Genomic DNA, 24,417 nt, shown 5'->3' with positions numbered 1-24,417 from the left:
ACCACGAAAGTCTCAGTCTATGGTGCCTAACCTTTGGCTGATGCCTCCGTGGCTTAAGCTAAAGGATAAACCCTTAAACCAATACCTCATATTAGTCTATGGTTTTCTAACCTACAGCCGATGCCTTCATGGCTTAAGCTAAATGTTAACCCCTTAGACCAATACCTCATATCAGTTTATGGTTTCTAACCTATTGTCGATGCCTTCATGGCTTAAGCTAAAGGTTAATCCCTTAGACTCGAATATCTTATGATAGTCCATAGTTCCAACCTATGGTCGATGCCTTCGTGGATTAAGCTAAAGGTTAAACCCTTAGACTCAAATATCTCACATCAGTCTATGGTTTCTAACCTACAGTCAATGTCTTCGTGGCTTAAGCTAAAGGTTAAACCCTTAAATATTAGTCTATGGTTTCTTACCTACAACCGATGCCTTCTTGGCTTAAGCTAAAGGATAGACCCTTAGACCAATGAGTCATATTGATCTATGGTTCCTAATCCACAGCTGATGCCTTCGTGGCTTAAGCTAAAGGTTCGATCCTTAGACTCGAATATCTGATATGAGTCTATGGTTCCTAACCCACAGCTGATGCCTTCATGGCTTAAGCCAAGGTTTGATCCTTAGACTTGAATATCTCATGAGAGTCCATCGTTTCTAACCTATAGCCGATGCCTCCATGGGCCAGGCTGTGGTTTTGACCTTTAGAATCGAACGTCTCATATCAAGTCTACGGGACAGCTCAGACCGAGAGTTTTGATCTTTTAGACTTAAAATTCTCACAGTAGGGCCTAAGGTTCCTAACCTATGACTAGTGCCCTTGTGGCATAGGCCGAGGTTCGATCCTTATAGGTCTGAGCTCTGTAAAAGACCCATGCTTTAATAATCAAGAGTCTCGGTCTTTTAGACCCTTCTAGGCTCATAAGTTAGTGGTTTGAAACTAGGGGTCGGGGCCCAAGACCACCCCGGACTATATGCTGACAACACTTGAGGATTGAACCAACGCTTGATGCCTTCCAAGCAGAAGATTGAAACCTCAAGCCTACTTTGAACCTCAAAGCTTGAGGATCAACCAACGGGAAATAGAAAAGCAATAGTCTTATGATGGAGGATGCGATCCACCATAAGATTCAATGCATGGGGCATGTAACCTCCAACCGATATCGATTAAAAGATCAGGAGGGTTCAGCCTTGAACCTCTGATTTTCTAATCAACGCTCGACGAGGAACCTAAACCAAAATTTCAAAAAATACATAAGGGATTTTTAGAATTTGGGCATAACTTTCCCATGAAGAATTGAATCTCAAAAATACCGTATAATTGATAGAAAGTCGGAGTCGAGGTAGTAGCCCAGAGCACCAACCAAGACCAAAAAGGCATGATTAGCCATAAAGCACTCAACCTTTTCCCCATCATGAGCATAGGCTTAGGAACTGGGTTACGTTTGGGATATGCGCAAATGCCGAATGGCAGCAGAGTATAAGGAAAAGAAAAATCAGAAAATCAATCATCATTAAAAAGAGAAAATATGAAGAGAGCCCTTACCAGATATGTATGGTTCCTCCTAAGAGTGAGAGAAATGATGAAGGAAGGTCGAAAAGCCCTAAATTTCTAGGCCTTGCTTGCACGAAGTTGAGAAGGATGCTCTCTGAGGGTGCTAGATGTTGGTCGAGGAAATTCATAGGAGCACATCGATGGATTAGTAGGATTTTTTTTGCAAACTTTCCAGTTGCAAAATGGTAGGTTCGCTGGAATCCTCTAAATACTACCAAAAAAAGATCAGAGGCTTGAAAGAAGTCATCGGAGTTTCTTTGGAAGCAACAGGAGAGGGTAACTATGAAGCTTCCTCAAAAGTTTACCAAAATGATAAAAGGATCACCGGAATATCAGAGGCTGTTAAGAAATGGGAAGACCGAAAGGTTTTCTGATGAGAAAGAATGTAGAATGGGGAGCTGAAGAAGATGAAAAGGGGGCATTTGAAGAAAATGTGAAGCTTGGGCGCCCTATACCTCGGTTTGCAATGAAATGATGGTGGGATGATGATGATCCCTTGTCGTTTTACCATATTGTCCCCACTTGAAAGGCAAAAGACATTTTTAGCCTAGTGTTTTTATCTGGTTACCCTTGATATTCTTGGGAAAGATGGGGAGTTTATCCTACGCCTAAATGAACAGGGGATGATAATCTCAAACCACTGAGGTATGAGATGAGAATATATCTGATTATGCAAGGATGATGTAGAGTGTAAAAAATTGAAATGAGATGCAAGTGTGAAATTGAAGAAACTCTATTTCAAAAAAAAGGACCTTTATTAACAAATGTTTTGGGGACTAAGCCCTAAATTTTTGTTCAAAAAGAAAAAGAAAAAGGAAGAAAATGAGTAAAAGAAAAGGGAGGAAAATAAGATAGCTCCAGCCGGCCTCGATTCAGAGTGCTACTCCTTAAAACAGATCAACTTCATGATCCTAGCCATCTTCCTCTTCACCAAGGCCAGGGTCTCCTTCACATGCTCGACCTCTCCACGATAGAAATTGGACATGTTTTGGTGATGTTCCACCTCATGGTGAATCCTGGCCACCAATTCCCGAAGGTGGGCTATCTCTTGAGACTTGCGGTCCTTCATTAGAACCGTCTCAATAGCCTCGTCTTCTTCAGTCTCTTCATTCGAAGAGGCAATACCCACAACTCAAAAGGTTGCAGAGCACTTTCGGCTGCCCTCACTGTGAACAACAACCGAGCGAGGGATGTCGATAGCATGGTCAGCACTGCCCTTAATTGTGGCAGTGAGTTCAGGGTTAAGCCGAATCTCTAAGTTGCGAGGGAAATTTGGAGATGTCATGGTTAAGGGTGTGAGGTATGAGAAGTGACTCCCCTTTCCCATTGAATTTATAGCCCTCCTAAGAGGAATCCGAAGACTTTAACTCTTGGGAGAGTGGAATAATAACGTTGGATGCATTGGAAATTAGAGGCTTAACGGTCATTCGCATTTTGATGAGTACGAGGATTCCCAAGGTTCTAAGAATGTTGGAAGGAATTTAAAACACACACACAGGATAGAGATTGATGTTGGCAAAGTCACCCAAATTACTTATCATTACATGCTTAGGGGATTCTCCTACACACACAATGCTCGAGACGGTTTTGTTGGGTGTATTTTGAGTCGCATGCACGACTAGATACATTCTAATGAACTCCCAATGGGAGAATAAGACGATCACAATTAAAATGATGTAGCTTGAGTTAAGTATATATTTAAGACAACTACGAGTAGTAATCTCAATGCACGCTCAATAAGGATATGAAAACTTGATGAGAAAATCCCTTGAAGATATGATTCGAAAAGGTGGATATGTCTCTTAGTCACATATGAGACTGTGTGTTCTTACGAACACTTGATACTAATATATAGCAAACCCTATAAAGCACACTTGATGATTATTTTAATGCACAGTTGATGAGATACAAGTATGGTTCTTGATAATACCTGCTCAGATATGCCCCATGTGATATGAAATATGTGATCTGATCAAGATCTTGATATGCCTAAAGAATCTTGATTCGTTAGTTAGTTCCTAAATGTTCCAACTTACGGCCGATAAATGTATGAGGCCCATAGTTCAATGCTGGCATGAGAATCAAAGTCATCTCATTTTGAGACAAGTTCTAGGGTTTGATATACATGTGATATATGGAGGAACTAGATACGATTTATTTCTCAGCATCTGTCGTTAGTTATTTATAAATTTGGTAACTTATGAGCGATGATTTTTTTAATCCGGTAGTTAAAATGTGGGGTTCTAATAGATGGAGTACAAGGGTAACCTCACCATGTGTTGATATATTGAGGAAAATTCTTGAAGATATACATGTTAAGGCCTGATATGCCTTATAGTCCAAGAATGATATAATCTGGTACAATATTTGGACTTGGCTTAACCCATGTCTATATACATCGTCAGTTAAGATATGCCTTGACTAATTCCTCAGAACTTTACGCTTTGGAGCACATGATGCCTGAAGAAACGAGGATAGCAAAAAGGTCATATGATCGAAAGATTAAAAGTTCCTACTCAAGGCTTCAAGCCTACGGTTAATGCCTTTATGGCTCAGATCAAGGTTCTCACTCATCTTACACGAGGTTCAAGACTTTTCAAACCTACGCCCGATGCCTTCATGGCTCAGGACAAAGTCTGATCTCTTGAACCCAAAAGACAACTGATGATCCTATCAGACCAACAAGCAGATGAGATCAAAAGCATCACAAACATATATCCTCTGATGACCAAATACGTTAAGCATTCATTCTTAGGACCAGAGTCTATCACCATGAATAAAAAAGGGGGGTCTCGATGGAAGTCTTTGAGTCTCATACTAATACCTTAAGGAAGGTTTAGCCTGACTTTGAAAGAACACCGAATATAGTTGAATAGAGTCCAGTGAAATCTCTCTAGGAAGTATTGAGAACCAGAGAGATATTAGAAGCATCAAACCCGAATAAGAAAGGGGATTAATCCTGAAGTTATTGAATCTTCTTTCGAAATAAGCATGTTCTTAGGAAAACAAGGTTTAAGGCAGGATAGATAAAGAAAACAAGGGTGAAAAGCAAAATCTCTAAAAAAGGAAGACTCACCTTGAATAATTAGAAGATCAAAAGATTGCTTGAATCATAAGCTAATAACTCATCGAGAAATCAGAGAACAAAGCCTAGGTACTCTCTAGAAGTTGAAGGAAGATACAGAAGGCTCTCCTCGAAGAAGATGCAGAAGGCACTCCTTGAGGAAGAAAACTCTCCTTGAGAAAGATATAAGAGGTCAAAGAAAGTGCATAAGATTTGCCGGAAAGGAAATAGGAAAGATACAAGAAATGGTTGCTTGAGGAAGAAGATTTCCAAAGTAGAGGTTGAAGATGAAATGATGCAAAGGGATGGTGTTTTAAAGAGTGATATGACGCTTGGCCTCGTCATCTCGAAAACCAAATGTCCTAATGGTTGATGACCCTTTTAACAAAAAACTCTGTGAGGAATGCGAAAAGTCTTTTGTCGTATTATCGTATTACCCAATTGCCCTTGGCATTATTTGAAAAGAAAGGGTAAAAATTTTGATTTTTTTAATCGAGTTTATCTTGCATCGAATAGGCAAGAAGGTAGGAAGATAAACCAGCGGCATACGAAAATATATGCAAATCTGGAAGATGCAGAAATGATGCAGAATGCGAGATTACACAACATAAGGTACAAATTCAAACAAAAAATGCTTCATTGATGTCAAAAGGTAGGACTTAGCCCTTACATATAAAAAAAAGAAAAGAAAAAAGAGAAGAAAACAAAGAAGGAAAAAGAAGATGAAGCTCCATCTGCTTATGCCCTGAGGCATTACTCCCCGAAACGTATCATCCTGTTGACCCTAGCTAGCTTCCGCCTTATAGAGGGCAAAAGGTCCTTCACTCGTTCGACCTCTCCCCAATAGAAGGCAGACATATTTTAGTGATGGTCTACCTCTCGGCGAAGACGGACCACCATTTCTCTGAGGCTTGCGATCTCCCTAGACTTCGGGTCCAGTATCATCCCAGCCTCTAGGCGCTTTTCAAGGGACATGGCAATATTGTAAGTAGTAGCCTCGTCCTCAGAAGAGACCAAGCCCACAATAGTGAAAGTTGCGGGGTACTCTCGTTCACCCTCTACCAGATCAACAATCATAGGGTGTATTAGTGGTGCGCTCTCGCTCGCCCTCATTGCCACGAATAGTGGCAGTAAGGTCTGAGTTTGGAGAGATGGAGAGACGCCTGGGAGGAACAATGGAAGACATTTTTTAAAACAAGAAGGTGAAGAGTCAGAAACTGCTTGGAAGATGGACTGACCACCATGGTAGCCGATAGATTTATAGATCCCTGGGAAGAAGTTGACGGATGAGATAGTTATCTGTGCCCGCGTTTAATTAAGATGGCTGGGAAAAGGTGCACATCTACCACCTTAATGAAGAGGGTGTAGAACATACAATGTTAAGGAGTTCACTCGAGATTGGCTGAACGCTACACACCTTTCAAAGTTCTCTCATGAGTGAATCTTTCGGGGCTATTTTGTTGGGTGTAATTTTATCATAAACAAGGCCAGATACATTTGAATCAACATTTAACAAAGATTGAGTTGCGAATGACCCACATTTCACCCTTGGAAAGGATAATTACTTAGTCCAAATGAAGACCACTTGAAGACATGCAATGCATACGATGGATGATCACCAAGAACAAAGTATGGTTCTTATTAATATCATTTAAGTGTGCCCATTTGACTATAATCAGAGCATGGCTTAGTCTATAGATTTTTAGATTAGACTAAGGATTATCAAAGAAACAGTCTCAACCCAGAGATGGCTTAACCCATCTCAATCTCAATGGTAGTCACAAGATGCCCAGTGGCTTAACCAATCTCAGTCTCAACGGTAGTCTCAAGCTGCCCAGAGATAACTTAACCCATCTCAGTCTCAACAACAGTTTCAAGCCGCCCAGAGATGGCTTAACCCATCTCAATCTCAATGGTTGTCTAAAGTTGCCCAGAGATGGCTTAACCCATCCCAGTCTCAACGACAGTCTAAAGCTGCTCAGAGATGGCTTAACCCATCTCAGTCTCAACAACAGTCTCAAGTTGCCCAGAGATGGCTTAACCCATCGTCATCATCATTGTCCGACAGTTGAAGCCTTAAAAGCTTTACAGATTGTAAGGAAAATCGGTTACCCCAAAAGGGGAATTGTTTCTTTAGAACAAGGAATTCTCTTGTTGAGTCAACACCGTTGAACTGTTGACACCTTGCTTTATCACCCTTAAAAGGTTAGCATAGATTGAGTTGAATAATGGAAGTGGTTGTAGCCCATGGACAATGATGACGATATTAATGAATCCTTGATCCTACTCTTGCGAGATCATGAGGTTCAAAGATTTCAAATTCGAAAGATAAGTGCCAGTGATTGTATATGCGAGAACAACCCAACAATGACATCAATAGCATGAAAAGATAAACATAAGAGGTAAACAACATTTTGAAGATAAGAATTGTACCCTGCAAGATCTGTGATTCAAATGAGTATATAAACTCAAGATGAAGATGGAGGGTGAAGATTGAAAGATGGGAAATACATGGTTATCCCTTGAACAACAATACTTTAGTAGTATAAAAAAGGGTACTCCTCGGCTGAAGAGGGGTCACACTTTTTTGATAGACACAGTTTAGTAGAGATAAAGTGTTCTTCAGAAGTTTTAACTCGGTAAAAATCAAGAGCAGAAGAGAGTGATATTCAAGACATGAAGGGAGAAATAATTGTTTCCTGCGACTCATTTGAGACTCGTAGGATAACACGTCCCTGAGTTTATCTATAGGTATATAGGCAGATATGCCATCGATGTTATGTTTTCCTTTTAACATGTCTGTAGTTTCTTCTTTAGAAACGAATGTATAGGTTTCAAAGCCAGAATAAAAGGTTTTCAACTTATTTTATTTCTTCAAATCAATGTAAAATATAATAGAGGATTAAACCTCTGGAATTGCTCAGTACCCAGCATAATTATAAAGATTGTGATTCTGATATGAAGTACATGGGTGAATTTGGCCCTGAATGTGATGTCATCTGGTTTTTTGTCTGGAGTCTAATATTTGTCTAAACATTATGCTTTCTTAACACATCCACATTTCGGAGCGACTAGATATGTCTGTATAGCTCCATTCCCAGAAACACATGTATAGGTCTCAAGCTTAGGATCAAGGGTAGTTGGCCTTATTTATTTTATTTGGTCGATGTAAATTGTAACAGAGGATTAAACCCCTGGAATTATTTTGTTCTCAATAATACATATATAAAAAACCATGTATTTCTGTCATATGGAAATATGTGGGTGAATTTGGCTCCAAATGTGATGTTATCTAGAAAAGAAATTAATTGGAGTCCAGGTTTGTTTTAAATATCTTAAAACACCCCTCTTTTTAAGCATCCAACTTTTGGAGCGTCCAATCTTTCATGTAGTGCATACTGATGTATAGGGCCCAGCTTCTCTTGCCTCAAAGGGGGGATCACTGTATCATATCACTTTTATTGATGATCATACCAAATATAATTGGGTTTTCTTTACAAATAACCACAGTGATATACTGACATATTTATCCATTTATATTCTTACATTGAAATTCAATTTTCTACCAAAATCAAAGCTTTACAATTAGGTTTTCGTGAGGGGAATATTAGTGGGTCATTTCAAAAATTCTTTTTGACAAAAATATTCAACATAAAAATTCTTGTCCATATACTCTCGAAAAAAATGGCATTGTTGAACTAAAAAATCGCTATATCTTTGAAATTGTAGGAGCTCTTATCTTGTCAGCATTGGTTCCAAATTATTTTTTGGTAGAAGTTGTTCTCGTAGTTATTTATCTAATTAATACTATACCTTCTGCTATCATGCCTAGCTGTTCCCTTTTTGAACGACTGTTTACTCAACCTTAGACCATTCTGTTATTCGTGTCTTTGGCTGCACATGCTCTCTTCTGTTGCCAGTATTTGAACGGGACAAACAGTTTGCTAAAGTAGTTAAATGTTGTTCCTTGGGTTATCTTGGCCACTAAAAGGGATATAGATGTTATGACCCTATGGCTATGAAACTTTTAGTATCTCGATGTGTGATATTTTTTGAGTATATTTCTTTTCATTCCCATCCACTTGCTAGTGCCTCATCTTTCACTTCTTTTCTTGTCCTTTTTTCTAATGATGTTTCTCTTGTGTCTACAATCTCATACATGCCTCTTATGGTTGTAAAACACCCAACTATTTATGATGAACCATTTTAGGAAGTTGTACCTACTTCTCCTGTAAGAATGCCTTTTGTTTGACGCAGTACTTGTGTCTGTCTTACATGGTCGTTTTGTTGATTATGAAATGTTTTTACTTAAGCATAAAATCTTTCTTATTTCTATCATTTTTACTCTACATCGCAGAGTTACAAGATTGCCACACAAACTGAGTTGCAACCTGCCACAACAGAAGAATCGAATACCCTTGACAGAATGCATGCTTGGGATCTTGTTCCTCTTCTTAAAAATCGAAGGGCCATTCATGCTTGTGGGTGTTTAAAATAACAACTAATGCTGATGGTAGCATCAAGCACTAAAAGGCATGACTCGTAGCTAAAGGTTTTAATCAACAATTTGGGAGTGATTTTGTTGAAAGCTCTGCTCCTGTTGCATACATGAGTACATTTTTCACCCTACTTTCTATGGTTGTTGTCTGCCAATGGTCTCTATATCAACTCGATGTCAAAAATGCATGCCTTAATGATAATCTTTCTGAAAATGTTCATATGAAGTTACCTCCTCGGATTTCTGATCATAACAATAGAGTGTTGACTATAATGAACACTCTATGGGCTTAAACAATCTTATCGCGATTGGTTTAAAAAAAATAATCTATTGTTTTCACAGATTTTGGAGAGAGTCATCATGACCATGCCATGTTTGTCTCAGTTACATTTAGAAGATGTGCAATTTTCCTACTCTATGTTCATGATATGATTATTTTTGTTGATGATGAGGGCACCATTTACTTAATTAAATAGTAACTTAGCCAGATTTTAGAGATGAAGGATTTGAGATTAAAATAGTTTTTGGACCTAGAAGTTGCTTATTCTCCTCGCGGGTATTTGCTCTTTTAACTCAAGTATGCCAAAGGTATTGTTTCTCTTGTTCGTCTAGCTAATAATACAAAGTTTGTTGAAACACCTACTGAGTTGAATGCCAAACTTTGTTCTATAGATGGTGAGCTCTTTTCGGATCCTATATTTTGTAGACAACTTGTTGGAAGCTTAACTTATTTGACCATCTCTTAGCCAGACATTACATGTGTTGTTCATCTTGTCTGCTGGTAGCAATATCACTTACTATTCGTTATATTTAAGACACACTTGATCATGCTCTATTGTTCTCTTTGTCTTCCACTCTTGAGCTTTGGGTTTACACTGACTCTGGTTTTGCAAGGGCTACTTCCAACTGTAAGTCTACTGTAGTTTTTTATAGTTTTCTTGGTGCTCCTTTCTTTATTGGAAGAGCAAGAAACGAAAATATATTGCTCAGTCCGCAGTTGAAGTTGAGTATCATGCCATGGATCTGACAACGACTGAGATTGCTTGGCTTCGATGGTCATTAGTTGACTTTGGTGTGGAGCTTTCTGCACCTACTCCCTTAAAATTGCGATAACAAAATTGCGACTTATATTACTAAAAACCTGGAGTTCCATAAGCGCACTAAGTAGATGGTAATTTTATTCAACATGAATATTTAGCCAAGACAATCTCTCTTCAATACATCTCATCTTCGTATAACTTGTTGACTTCCGATGGTGCTTCTCCTTTCTCAAGCCTTGTTTCTAAACTCATAATATTTAGCTTTTGACTATTACGAGTTTGAGAGGCAGTCCGAAGTTGTGTATTATTTCCTTCCTTTATTTACTAGAGATGATGGCCTTTCCTGGATCATGCACGTTGTATTATGATTCTTTTTTTGCTTTTTGTATATCATACATGTTGTACAATGCTGTATAATGTAACTACCTTGTATTGGAATTTCTCTTACAAGTTGAATGCAAGAAAAACATACATTTATCATGTGGCTTGTCTCCAAAAACATGCTATGGTATTGCGTTGGATAACTCTAATTTGTGTATCGATTATCCACGCTAACAAACAGAAATTCGCTATCTGACATCTCATCTTGGATTTTGAGTAGGGGATGAGCTCCACATGATGTGCTCACGAGCATGGGAGATATATAGTCATGAGTTTCACACCATCCAATCTAATAGTTTAGGTAGTGATGTAAGATGGCAGGACCACCAATGGAGTCTTTGCATGTTGTAGATGATTCCACCATCGCTATCCAACCTATTCGTTGGGTGGTGATGAACCTGATAACTAGACATACCTTTTGCTCATGAGAATTAGATGTATTCATTGTCTTCTTCTTTTCTTTTCTCTTCTCGTTTTTTTTTTGTCTTTTTTTTTTTTTTTTTTTTTTTTTTTTTTTTTTTTTTTTTTTTTTTTTTTTTTTGGGGATAATTAGGTGCTCACGAACGAACTTGAGATGTAGTGTTAATAACGTCAACTCCTAACTATTCAAGCCCAAACCTGATTGCTTCTCTTAAGAAAACCGGATCATTTTTTCTTGAACTACTTTTAAAATCACCAAACTGCTTCCATCAAGCTTAGGAGTCCTAGCTTCAAAATGTAATCCGGTCTGCCTTTGTACTGGATAACACTAGGCGAGCATCGTTTGAAATTTCTACCTCATTCTAAGGAGCGAATTACAAGGGATACCTTTGTTTGTTAAAAAATCAATAAAAAACTAAGAACAAATACGATATCCATGCACTCTAAATTAATTGTTGCCACTTCTCCATTTGTGGTGGCAACATTGAGGTCGCACCATACTTTAGCAGGAATACGGGTGGAGCATCGGTGGTTGGGGGGCGAAGTCTCAAAAGATAACATCTTACCCTCCATTCCCACCGTTAAAAAGTCAAAAGAAAAATAAAGAAGAAAAAATGCACCATTTTTTTTCTTCCAGTGATAAGATTCTCCTATAGTTTGTTTGTTGCAGTGATAAGATTCTCCTATAGTGTGACTAAATCAGTGGGTTGCCAATATTCAAGGGTTCAATTTCAGGATTAGAACCCTACTTATTGGCAAAGGGTCACCATTAACAAGGTTTAGCTAAATGTGATAAAAGAAAAGAGAATCTTTGAATAATCAAATTAGAGCCCACCTTCAAATAATGTCGAGAAATGTAGTTTCAATACTGAAACTTTGTGATAGTATTAAAACATATTTTCATCTTTAATTATAAAATTCAAATATTAAAAAATAGTGTATATCGAGCAGATCTTAAAAATTGATGATCCAAAAATACGTTACAATATGCGCTATTTCCAAAACTTGACATCCAGATTTTTCTCGTGTCCATGCATTTTGACATCGAGATGATCAATTTGAGGATATTTGGGCATCAAAACAACCTCTTCTAGTGAAATTTTTTTATGTGGGCTCTAATTTGATTATTTCGAGCCTAGGCTCTAGATGAACTTGTTTCAAAGGAAAAATATCAGTTAAAAAAACAAATTACATCACAAAGTCATTTAAAGTGTTAAATTATCTTATTTAACAATAGGATTATTGCTTTATAAGTTTCATTTCACTTAAGTACCTCTTTAAAAATTATAATAAAGAATATCAAATTTCACTCGTTCAAGATGGAGGACATTGAACAAATAAAGTTGCCTACCCTTTAGAATAGCCATTAGCTATAACTAGTTTTAGTTATGTTATTGGTTTTATAACTCTTCAGCTCTAACTAAAGAGTTATGAAACACCCCCCTTATCATGGCAACACGCTTTTCTACTGTTGCATATACGTCCCAGAGGTAGTAGCTTGCTATGTGGGTTACAATTTGGATTCCTCCCATACGGTTTTTATGCCCCAATAGGTGTTCTACAAAATAGATACCTCAATCCAACACACCGCGGATATTGGGGTTCCGGATTGATCTACTTGGTCAATTCATGAGTAGGTTGCCTACTTAACTAAACCAAGGTACAATGTAAATTGGGCGGTTTTAGCTTCCTCTGCCTTTGCTGATTGACCGGCATAGTTTGAGGATCGACTAAATCAAAGCGACGATAGGGGTACGACTCCATTAAGAGCTCTGCTCAAGTTTGGTTTATTGGTTATTTGGGTTATTTAGTCCCACTTGAACGGCTTGAGAAAATGACAAATGCTACTCGTTATTTAGAGTAAGCAACATGAAACAATGGTTTACAATGCGATAAAAGAATGCTCTGTGTAGCTAACCTCGAACAATTGGTGATATTTACATTACCTGGCAATTTTAAACTACTAGCTTGGAACATTCAGGGGTATTTTTTTGTCAGTTGGCTCAGGAAACTTAAGTAGGGCTAAGTTACCAAAACACCCTTACTTGTTTAAGGATCCCAATCTAAAATACAGCAATTTGGTTTTTTTTATTATATTTCTTAAAGAAATACATAAAAGAAGTGAAACATAAAGACTTTAACACTTTTAATGTAAAAGAAGATGATTTGATACCTTTAATGATTTTGTAAAATGATTTGTTTTTGTAGCAAAAACCCTTTAATTGATATTTCTGCAAAATATATTTCACCTCTATATGCAAAAATAATAGACCTTGCTTCTGGTTATTATGGTGATTATGAACCATGTAAGTGTGCCTCCTTTTATGATTCCCACAAAGGAGGTGAGGAAAAGGTTGGGACCCGGAGTAACATCTAGGCATTAAAGAGAAACTACAATGTTACATTGTTTATTCGCACTACGTAAATTTGTATTCAATAACAAGCATCAAGAATTCTCAGATGCATACAAGCAAGTAGAATGACACAAGTACCATATGTGAGACATAATATTAGAGTTCTCAAATAAACTATACATTTTCATGATATATTTGGAGGTAACTTGAACATTATGCTCGTAAGTATTATATAGAAAATAGGGGGATGGGTAGGAGCATCGATGGTTGGAGGGGGAGGAGGCGTAAGTATTATATAGAAAATAGGGGGATGGGTAGGAGCATCGATGGTTGGGGGGGGAGGGGGCAGGCAGATGCCTCAACATACCTCCATTTTCATCTTTAACATACCAACAAAAACAGAGAAAGGAATCATACAGAAAATATAAAACATCATAAAAAAAGGAATCACATAGAAAATATAGGACATTCTTCCCCTTCAAACTTCCAAGCCACCACCCTTTACAATGATTTTAGTGAACAGAAATGTAATACATTGACATTTGACATACTATGATGCTGAGAACAGGATGAAAAAAAGGATATCTAAAGCAATGCTTAACAGGAATGGCTTCATGAGCATGACTCGTTCAAAATTACTCAAGAGAAGATGAAAGAAAATTCCCTTGATTCAGATTGCTATAAGAACTCTTAACAGTCTCAGGGCTTAGCAACTCAAGAACTCTTCCCATATGAATTTTAATGCTTCCTGAAGTTTCTCCACCGCGACCTTATTGCCATCCAGCATTTGATCCTGTAACATAATCAACCAATGTCAAAAGGAATAAAGAAAATTAAATCCAACAACCTAAAATAAACCGATTTGAAGCAGCAGGAACCAAAACAAAAAAAAGAGAAAAATAAAAAAACACCCACGCACAATCTAATGCAGAAGGGTTAAATGGAAATTTTCAACAAAAATCATTTCAAAAAACTCAGAGACACACACACACAATCTCTTGAAGCATGTGGAAGAGGGTTTCTGGTTAGCAGATCCTCAATGATTTTCTGAAAGTTCATAAAATTTTTATATATGCATGTTGATTTTCTTATGTGCATGTTGATTACAAATAAAAAGGATTTCATGATGTTTCCAACACACCTTCCTCTGATGTATAAACCTTGGAAATAAATATACCCATGAGGACAATACAATACAAGCCAATATGGTAATGTCTAGACAACAGACAACAACAATTATTTTCCAATAGAACCCAATAAGTCGAACAAAATTATGCAAAACACTAAATATTAGTCATCAATAAAAGAAAAAGAGAAGGACACCATCAAGAGTCTGGTTATCTCTTGCATTTCGAGATTGACTTCCCAAGAGACTTGTCCAGTTGAGTGTTTGTCATAATTTCGATATACATGTCTCAGCTTTAGCTTCATTGTTTGTCCCTGGAAGTACTTTGATTCTGTATGCCATACTCCTCTAATAGAAAACCTATCTCCAGTTCCCTCTTTCTTTAGAGGCCACCTCAGTTTTCCCTTAACATTTGGATCAATAACTGCAGAGTTCACCAGTTCATATATTCCGAATATTTCCTCCTCCTGAAACCATACATTGGTACAAATATAGATGAGCGAAGTCCAAGCTCCATGGAACACCTCCCCACTCTGCGTTTGTTCAGTAAAACTCACAGTCAGTTCTGTGGAAATCTTCTTGAATGCCAAAATCAACTGTAGGTCCACATTCTTACCAAGGCATGATATGTCAACCACCAAGTGTCGTAGCGGGTTTGTCTCAATCTGTAAAATGGAAAGGCAAGTAGTGAGAAGCTCAAAATTCATCTCACATTTCTTTTGATGATATGATACTTCATATTATAAATGGACAAGCATTTCACATAATAAGAGTTAAGATTTAGTTCAATAAATTAAACTTCACTTTGCTGGCTTAAAGTTTTCAGATCCCATCCACACTACAAGATCGTGACCTCTACCATCAACTACGGTATATTGGCAGTAATTTCTGGAAGAGTCAGTATTTGTTCGATAGGTTGGTGATTATTTGGAGTAACTGCATAATTTCTGAGAAAACGTTCATGTGTGGCACTATACTGATGTAAGGTAGCAGGTCCTTCACCTTTTGTAGTTCAAGCACACTGCCACTGAGTCTTTTAGTACATTTACATGTAAGATTCGCATGACCTTGCATTTTGTCATATATCTGTCAGACAAAATTGATGCAAATGAGTTTTAAGAAGAAGACATCAATAAACAACATTTGATGTTACAAGCTCAAATTTCTTAAAAACAGCATCGAGAGGGAGTCATTAAGCCAGATAAGGACCTTCAAATAGTATTTCTCCTTAATTGTACCACATAGCAGTCCTAGTTTTGGGATGGCCTGACATTCAATTGCTTTCACATATTCCTCAGGAACATTTCCATAGAATGTCTTATGGACTTTATTGCTTTCACCCTCACCTTCTAAACTCTTTCTGATCATGTCCAGGTTTATAGAATTGTTCCAACTTGAAGTGCCTCTGCATACACATCGATTAATAACAAAACATCAAAGAGATAATACATTGATATCAATACACAATACACTATGCTTTGGAAGTCAATGCCACAGCAAATTTTTGCAATTTGATAGTTCAAAGCATATTGGACACAATTTGATTGTTCACTGCATGTCTCACTCTGATACTGCTCTATGGAGGATAACATATGGGGAGCAATAAGTGTGCATGAAATAAGAAAGGAAAAGTATAGAATGAGACTCAAGGTGGTCACAATTAATCTTTGGATGTGAAATTGGGTGGCTGCATGTATTCCATTGACCAAACTCAAATATCAAAAGAATTTTTCTTGAACTTTGTGACACCCAAGCTGTCAAATTTCACATTGGCTGGTTGTAAGTAAATTCCCAACAATTTAATGACTATTGTCTTACTAGCTTTTATCTGAAATTCCATGCAAATGGTCCTCAAAAAAAACAAAAAGGATTTTAAATGAATCTGTTTTTGCAAATTATGAACATTGATATATTTCAACAGCTAAGGTTCATAGATATTAGCATCATGTTAAAACTTGAAAGCAGCATGCACATTTTGTTGAAAACTTAAAACCCAGGTCACAAAAATGAACTCAGCATGTGTATCTCTTAGGAAATATAAGCATATAAAATCTTTGATGTGAGAGAATATGTATTTAACTTTAAGCACCTGTTCTTGTTACCAAAAGTTTCAGAACTTCAGTACATAAATAATTTGGGTTTAAGACCCTAATACAATACAACTTCCTGGCTTCAAATATTGATTAAGGACTTGAAAAAAATTGGTTATAGAGCACGATAATAGAATATGAACACAAAAATTTGATTCTCATTCAAGAATCCCATGCAAGTAAATCTTGTCCTTTTATTTCATCATTAACAAATAAAACAAAACTAATTTCGGATTTCAAAAACCCTAATTAGACTCACTTTTTACTAGATGCAGAGGAGCCAAATCACATGGCAATATCCATGCCTCTTAATGGAAGGTTGCTTGTGGGAAGGACTAATTACATGTTCAACTTCATTGTGAAAATTATTATCCACTCTTGCAATCAGGAGAAATGCGGCCAATTTCACTTGAAAAATGAGAACTTGAGTTTGGAAACATCTTGTCTAGAATTCATACCACAAAAGCCAAAATAATTGATTTCTCTTGCTTTCCGAGTTGTGAATCCTTATCTCTTTAGCCAAACTTTCAAATAAATCATCACCTAAATGAGGAGTCCACCTAAATGAAGACAAGATCCCCTAACAAGTTGAGATTTGAGCACATTCCCAATCAGAAATGCACAATGCATTGTATTTTTTGACTGCCACGTGATAGTTGATGTGTTCCTGGGGATACAACATTCCATCATTATAGGGTCACTCCACATTAATTCCTCATGGCAAAGAAGTTTTAACAGTCAAATCTTCCCAGATAAAGCTTGTTCTCCAACTCTTCCTGGTTGGAGAAAGGATAGAGAAGTCAACCATGTCCTTACCAATGATAAATCTAGTTAAATTGGTTTCAATAAAGAAATCAACTGAATTCAAAATCTATCTCACTATTTTGGCATTTCTTGAAATCCAAGCATTGGATTCCTTATTGTTGTCGTTTTAACGAACAGCCATCTACATAATTCCATAGATTTGAAGCTATCAGAAAACTTTTGACATGGAAAACCTGCGAAGCATAGTTTTTGCCATCCATTCTCACCAAAATGTCGATCTTAGTAACCATAGGAGTGTTAGAAGTCATAACTAGATTTTTATGAATAAACCGGCCCATTGAAACACATACACATATTTGTAAATTCATGTATATATTTGTTATGCACATGCATATGGATGTACACACATATATGTGGGTCTGTAACTATGGGAAAGTCATGGCCTATAAAGTTTTAAGAAGGATAATTATATGTATTAAATACCATCTTGAGTACATGTAGGATATGGAGGAGGCTAAAATGACTGAGTTGCCCAAACAAAAACAACAAAAGACACTAGAAAGAAATTAGACAAGTCTCATATCTTTAACACTCCCCTTAAGCTCACATGATAACGTAGAAAGGTTGTTCTATCTTGAGTAAACTTCTTCTTAGTAAGTTGGTCATAATGCGGCTCTTTTGATTAGATTCAGCACACTCCCCTTAAGCTGACTTGATAACATAGGTTGTTCTATCTTGAGTAAACTTCTTCTTAGTGAGTTGGCCATAATGTGGCTATTTTGATTAGATTCAACACATGAATCACCTTGATCCATAATGCCGACATTCTTCCTGTACGTAATGATGATCTACGTTCAAAGTCCTTCCCATCTTTCAGTGGATTATCTAACAATTTAATTGCACTCTAATTGTCACAGTACGTCTTTATAGGACCTCTAAAGGGAACTCCAATTTCAAAGAGTATGTTGGATAACTACGAGGTTTATGACTGATATTGCCCTATATCCAGTGTCTGTGCCCGACTTAGACATAGTTACCAAATTCTTTCCCAAGAATACACAAAAACTGATGACCAGCCTTGCATTATTTGGAAAACCAGCCCAATCAACATCTGTGTAACCCATGAGTTTAGGTTTCTCTTGATATACATATTGAAGGCCAATATTGACTAACCTCTTAATATACAATAAAATTCTTTTGGCCATATCAAGATGTGGCTTCGATGTCTTTTATGTGTGCTGCCAGACTGTGTTTACTTCAAGTGCTATATCTGGTATTGTAAAAGGCAAATATTCACTGAGTTATTCCTTCATTATCCTTTCCAGTAATGATCATATAATCAACATATAGAGGTGTGAGAGTTATGCTACCTTTTCTTTTATTGATGAACAATGAATAGTCAACATTACACAAGATGAAGCCATCTTCCTTCATCCCTCCTTAGAAGCTTTCAAACCAAGCCCTTGGGGTGTGATTGAACCATATATTGCTTTCTTTAGCTTATACGCATAATGAGGAAATCTGTTGCTCTTAAATCCTGGACATTGAGCCATATAAAGCTCCTCTAGCAAGGCCCCACAGAGAAATACATATTGTACATCTAGTTGGCACACTCCCATTTTTCTATTACAGCCCAGGGGAGACTAATTCTTATGGTGGCATATTTAGCCACAGGATTAAAGGTCTCATCATAGTCTAATCCATATTCCTGGTTATATCCTTGGGCCATCATAGTCTAATCCATATTCCTGGTTATATCCTTGGGCCATCATAGTCTAATCCATATTCCTGGTTATATCCTTGGGCCACCAGGCAAGCTTAAGATCTTTCGCCACTTCCATCTTGCTTGAGTTTCACTTTGTAGATCCATTTAGAACCTATCCCAAGGAAAAACTATTTCCAATGTAACATTTCGATATTAATCTCTTCATGCATAGCATCTATACAGCATGATCTTGACTTTTATCATCGAAAGGGATGCACTCCTTAATTTTAAATTCTTCTACCATAAAGGTTCCATGCTCATGGGAGAGTCCAGTGAAGGAGATGAATTCATCAATAATTTGATGACAAAATTTATTATTTGAATATCGCTATAACTGGTCCACGTCATTATCTACAAATAGATGATTCAAATCATCATAAAAATCTCTCTCATAGTCTCTGTTCCTGCTCGACTAAGACTCCAATGTGAGGGTAGTGGCTTGATTGGCAAGACTTTATGTATCACATTTTGAGCGGTTATGCATGGTATCAAGTCCCACGTGTCTGGCGCTGTTGAGGAAGAATGCCTCTAAGAATTTCCTCTGCCTCTATGGCGTGGAGAATAACCTCTACTGCGCCATGGATAGAAAGCTCTTGAAATTTGAGCAACGAAGGCTGATACTGCTGTATTGTTAATGATGATTTGAAATGGCATTTTGAATGAACATACTTTCACAGTTCAATAGAATAGGTTGCCATTTATATTCTCCTAGTACAATGATAATGTAAAATACTTAAACTTTATTGCTAAAACCCCATTGTATTGCTGCTAGTGTATCACATATTTCCTTGAAGGGATGAAAATAGTATGTGATAGACAACAAACCTATCCTGCAAATTTGAAGTTCAAGCTCAGCTGCATCTTTCTGGCCTTATTATTTTTCAGTATGGAGTCCTTCAAGAGTGATTCAAGCATCTCGAGCAGTAGGCAGATCAACAATATTGTACGTATATATAGAGAATTGGAGGCAAACAACCAGCTAACCACTAGCTGATCATGGGATATCCTTTGGGATGCTTAAGGGTGGTGGTTTCAACTTCATCAATTGACTTTTCTTAAATTTGGTCAGGTGGATAAGGATGTGACCCATCAAGACAGCTAGCCATGTTTTGGTTTTGAACGACTTGAAGAACTTGATTTTTCAACAAGAAATAATTGGGGTTATCCATTTTGATGGATAAAAGGGCAAACATTACTTCTATGGATTCTCATAATCTTTTCATGATTTAACTTTATTGAGAGTTAGAAGAAAGAAATTTCTTTTTACTTGCTCTCATTATTGTTCTAATTCCAAGATTTCAACCTCACTTGTGAAGGAGTAAATGTCGCTTGGCCAAGATAATGAAATCAGGGTTATTCATGTACATAGTTCTAATCAAATAGCTGACATTACAACCGAGGCACTTACCAGGAAGAAGTTCACTCTGTAGAACTAAGCTTTCTGTTGCATATTATAAAACACATTCCAATGCAAAAACTAAAAATTAACAGTCTTCTCCATAAAATAAATTCTTTCTTTTAACTCTCACTAAAGTTAAATCATGAAAAAATTATGACAACATCCAGAAAGCAAGAGAAATTTCAACCACGAGATTCCCAAAACAAAAACCAATTAGTGAAGTCTTACCCATAAAAAAGAATTTTCCCAAAGCGGACAGTCAGTAAAAGCTTTAATTCTTCAGACATCGCAAAAGCCATTTGGCTTTTTACAGTTTGGAAAGCAGAAATTAGGTCCGGTTGTATCTTCTCTGCAACGTGTAACCAAGGCTCCAAAGTCGTATTGTGTCCACTTTCTTCCTTAGCTACAAGAGAGAAATAATTAAACTAATCAATCACACTATATTGTAACAGGATTCAAAGAAAATAAGCACACAAATAGAAGAAGTCAAACAAAGTATCAAAGCTGAGAACTCTTACCCACAATAGCAAGGGGCATTTTACCAGTTGTTTGTTCAACAAATCCACAAGGATATTGTTTCAAAGAAACTAATGGAGATTCTGATGATTGCATACCATGCGACATCCCAACATGCCACGATCTTGAAATGGAGTCCTTGGAGTATCTTTTGGGCATGTCACGTTTGAGATTCCCACTTGAATGACCGGAGGAACCAGCATACCATGTCCCCAAATTCAAACTCTCTTCCAATTGGGGAATGAGTGATGAAGGTGATGATGTTGAGTTCTCTGTATCCTTGGTGTTTCTTTTATGTGGTGGGATATAATATGCCATGACGATATCACGGGTTCTACAATATCCAGAAATTTGATTTCAGGCCAAAAAGATTACTCGAAACTTGAAACAAGAGACAAACAGATTGTAAATTAATGGTTTCTTTCCCAGACCATAATTTCAATATTCACGTGCGTTTGCCAAGAAATTACCAGGGTGGAGTTCAGAAATGATCATTGATTTCAAGGAAAAACAATTATATTCAATAACAATGTAGTTTAAATTATGATGCATTTTAAATAGCATCAATCTTCAAGGACAAGTAGCGGCATTCAGTGAATATCTTGAAGTAGGGAATCAATCAAGGCAATCAAATGCTACAATATCTGGGAAACAATCTGTTGACACATTTGAAAACAGCCTTAAAGGCAAAATGGTGTTTGTTGATCCACCTAGGCCTACAATATTCACATCTATTGACTGTCAAGAAGTGGAACAATTACAAGAATGAAGCCAAACAAAAAAAAATGATCTCTGGGCTCTTGTTTCAAAATCCAAAGCAACAAAGACTGAATACAAGCCCACCAATGCATCAAGAAACCTTCAAACATAAAACGAAGTTACCAGAACCCAAAACCGCTCAGACCAGAACGAACTTACTCAGGAGAAAAAGAACAAGAATTCTTGTAAAAAAAGAGAAAGAATAAGAATTATAGGCATAAAGTAAAAGAGCAACAAATAGATATCGAAAGATAGTTCCAAATCGGAAACCATGATTACAAACGCTATAAAATGTGATGGAAACAAATTGGAAAGTAATTAATGATGAATTCAGAGTTCTTGAACTGGACAATAGAGAAAAAATGAATTCCAAACCTGACCAACTTCTCCGAAGATCGAGGTCACTGCAAAACCAAATTTCCACAATGTAACATAAATCATATTGGATTGATATCACTACAAGAAGTGGCAATTCAAGCTAAAAAATAAGGCTCAAGAAGAAGCAGTTGCTCGAACCAGAGCAAGCAAGAAACAGAGATTGTTGCTCTCGAAGCCTTTGCCTTTACAGTCGATCAAAGTGATACTTTTACTTAGATGATTATATGCTTCAGGGGAGCATGGTATTTATTATGCGCCTCCAATGGTGTTTCAAACTCAGGCACTGTGGTTCCTGCGCCCTTTTTTGTTATTGAGCACGCAAGCTTGGTCGATCGCGCGAATGCCCAAATAGAACATGGGAACACACTGTGTAACATCCTTTTAACTTCCAAATCTTGAGAGCGTTTTTCCCGTTTATGGCGACGTTTAAAAAAGGGCAAATTACAAAAAGAACGCCAGACCACACTTTCTTTCTATGCAACTTGCCAAAAAAATCGGTCGAAACTTTCTATGAAATTTATTCCCAACCTAAGATTTTCTCTCATTTTTTTCCAAAAATCAAATACTCCCCCCCCGCCCCCCCAAAAAAAGCAGAACTAAATAAAAATCAATGTCTAAACTAGCGTCCTTTTTACTTCACCTTTTTTACCGACATTTCTCCTCTCTCTCTCTCTCTCTCTCGTTTTTTAACCGCAGCTTCTTTCTCTTTCTCTCTCGCTCTATCTCCCGGCCCAAGCCTCCCTCCTCTCGCTTTCTCCCCTGGCCCGACCTCCCTCTCTCTCGCTTTCTCTCATGGCCCGACCTCGCTCTCTCGCGCTCTCTCTCTCTACCCAAGCTCTCTCCCTCTCCCTGTGCAAAGGACTGAAGGCCCACCCTCTCTGTGAAATGGCTCGGGTCTCAATTTTTTCGCCCCAGCCCAAGCCCACAAAGGCCGAGCTCGAGTTTTACTGTTAATCTCTCAGCCCCATCAAATGTATGAAAGAGTTTTTTCAACCATTTCTTATTAAATAAATATATAGTACTTTATGGAATAAAATCACGAAAATCTATTGTTGGGTTATTGTTCGTTGAAATTTATTGTATTTAATCTATCATTGACAATGAAAGGATGGATTGTTCATAGTTTAAGAATTATTGAAGTTTTTCTTATGAATTCATTATGGAGTTTGGTTTTTTTTTTCCGTTGCCATTTTAGGCCTAGAATGATCTTGGAGGTAGGAAATTTTGGGTGGTTTTTAGATTGAAAATTATTCAGTCGTTTAATCTAAATTGATTGCTCATGGCCTATGAATTATTGAAGTTTTTCTTTTGAGTTTGTTATGGAGTTTGGCTTTTTTTCTTTATTGTCTATTGTCATTCTAGGGCTAGAATGTTCGGTAGGAAATTTTGGGATTTTTTTAGATTGAAAATCATTAAGTCATTTGATCTCAATTGATTGCTCATAGCTTAAGAATTATGGTAATTTTTCTTATTAAATTATTATGGAGCTTATCATTTTTTCTCTATTGTGATTTTAGGGTTTGAATGTTCTTGGTTGTAGTAAATTTTGGGTTTGTTTTGCTGTATTTGTTTTCTCTTTGTTATCTTTCCATTAATTGTTTCTTATTTGATGATCCATCCTATTTCTCTTGTTCAAAATTTAGTTTGTCATTAAAAAAAAATGGCTAGCTCTTGTTAATTTTAGTAGTAGTTCTTTTAAAAAAAAAAAACCCAAAAAGCAGGCTTTAGGATGGTCTATATTGCATGTTTATCTTAAAAATTGGGTCATCTTTTGAGGATCTTTATTTCAAGACTATTTTCCATAAATTACAAAAAAATCTAGACATTAACAGGATAAAATCATTAAGATTGCAGTATTCAGATAATCCTTGTTAGAAATATTTTTGTAGGTTTATGTACCCACCAACAATATGCTTACCTACCTCTTATTAAAATTTAGTTGTAGCTATTTTAAAAAATTCTAGATTGAGGTTACCAAACTTGAGCAAGTTCAATGTGTGGAGTACAAATTATTACAAATCTTGTGCATGGCAAAATAAAATGAGTGATAGCAGATTGATTTATTGTATATTTTGTGGAGAACTACAATCAAATGTCGATGAGACTTTAGATTATATTGGTGGCGATGCATGTACATTTATGATTGACAGTAAAACTAGGTTAGATGACTTGCGAAAATATGTAGCAGAGCATTTTGAAAGTGGATGCAAAGACTAGAGCAAATTTTCAAGTCGAAAAACAAGGCAAAATGGACACCTTTAACAAGCCACTTGCAAAAAACCAAGTTAAGTGAATAAGTTACAATCTTTT

The 24,417-nt window shown here is 36.9% G+C and overlaps 1 protein-coding gene and 1 long non-coding RNA gene across 7 annotated transcripts in view; one reads left to right on the top strand and one right to left on the bottom strand.

Moving 5' to 3' along the window:
- Positions 1-9,334, top strand: part of LOC148781644 (uncharacterized) — a 30,755-nt gene extending 21,421 nt beyond the window's left edge. Inside the window, exon 2 of the long non-coding RNA XR_016057804.1 lies at positions 8,974-9,334. This is a non-coding gene — a long non-coding RNA (uncharacterized LOC148781644). The remainder of the gene's footprint in view (positions 1-8,973) is intronic.
- Positions 9,335-13,741: 4,407 nt separating this feature from the next.
- On the bottom strand, positions 13,742-22,462 carry LOC18425945 (hypothetical protein). 6 transcript variants are annotated; one of them, XR_016057801.1, is made up of 9 exons: positions 22,246-22,462; positions 22,105-22,133; positions 20,973-21,304; positions 20,683-20,857; positions 15,645-15,840; positions 15,438-15,521; positions 15,052-15,100; positions 14,633-14,968; positions 13,742-14,102 (listed from the first exon to the last, which is right to left on the bottom strand). XR_016057801.1 is itself a non-coding variant. In XM_020662239.2 (9 exons), exons 3-9 carry the CDS (start codon positions 21,286-21,288, stop codon positions 14,016-14,018), a joined length of 1,236 nt encoding a protein of 411 aa, XP_020517898.1. In that variant the 5' UTR covers positions 21,289-21,304; positions 22,105-22,133; positions 22,246-22,462; the 3' UTR covers positions 13,742-14,015. The 6 variants fall into 6 exon arrangements, 4 of the variants coding, with proteins under 4 accessions (XP_020517898.1, XP_020517900.1, XP_088725944.1 ...); XR_016057802.1 differs by having other exon boundaries at positions 21,069-21,304; XM_020662239.2 differs by having other exon boundaries at positions 14,633-14,902; positions 14,993-15,100.
- Between the last annotated feature and the right edge of the window lie 1,955 nt (positions 22,463-24,417).

Source organism: Amborella trichopoda, chromosome 6 (genome assembly GCF_054954075.1).
Source record: "Amborella trichopoda isolate Santa Cruz 75 chromosome 6, AtrichopodaSantaCruz75HAP2 v2.0, whole genome shotgun sequence".
NCBI lineage: Eukaryota > Viridiplantae > Streptophyta > Magnoliopsida > Amborellales > Amborellaceae > Amborella > Amborella trichopoda.
Note: the sequence above shows the minus strand (reverse complement) of the source record. Positions and strands in the feature narration are given on the sequence as shown.

Excerpts from the sequence above, each read along its gene's own strand:
- LOC18425945 (XM_020662239.2), bottom strand. The coding sequence starts at position 21,288 with ATGGCATATTATATCCCACCACATAAAAGAAACACCAAGGATACAGAG. Across the intron at positions 15,841-20,682 it reads GGGAAAATTCTTTTTTATGG|AGGCACTTCAAGTTGGAACA; the intron begins GTAAGACTTCAC and ends ATGTGTATGCAG. Across the intron at positions 15,522-15,644 it reads AGGAGAAATACTATTTGAAG|ATATATGACAAAATGCAAGG; the intron begins GTCCTTATCTGG and ends TTTGTCTGACAG.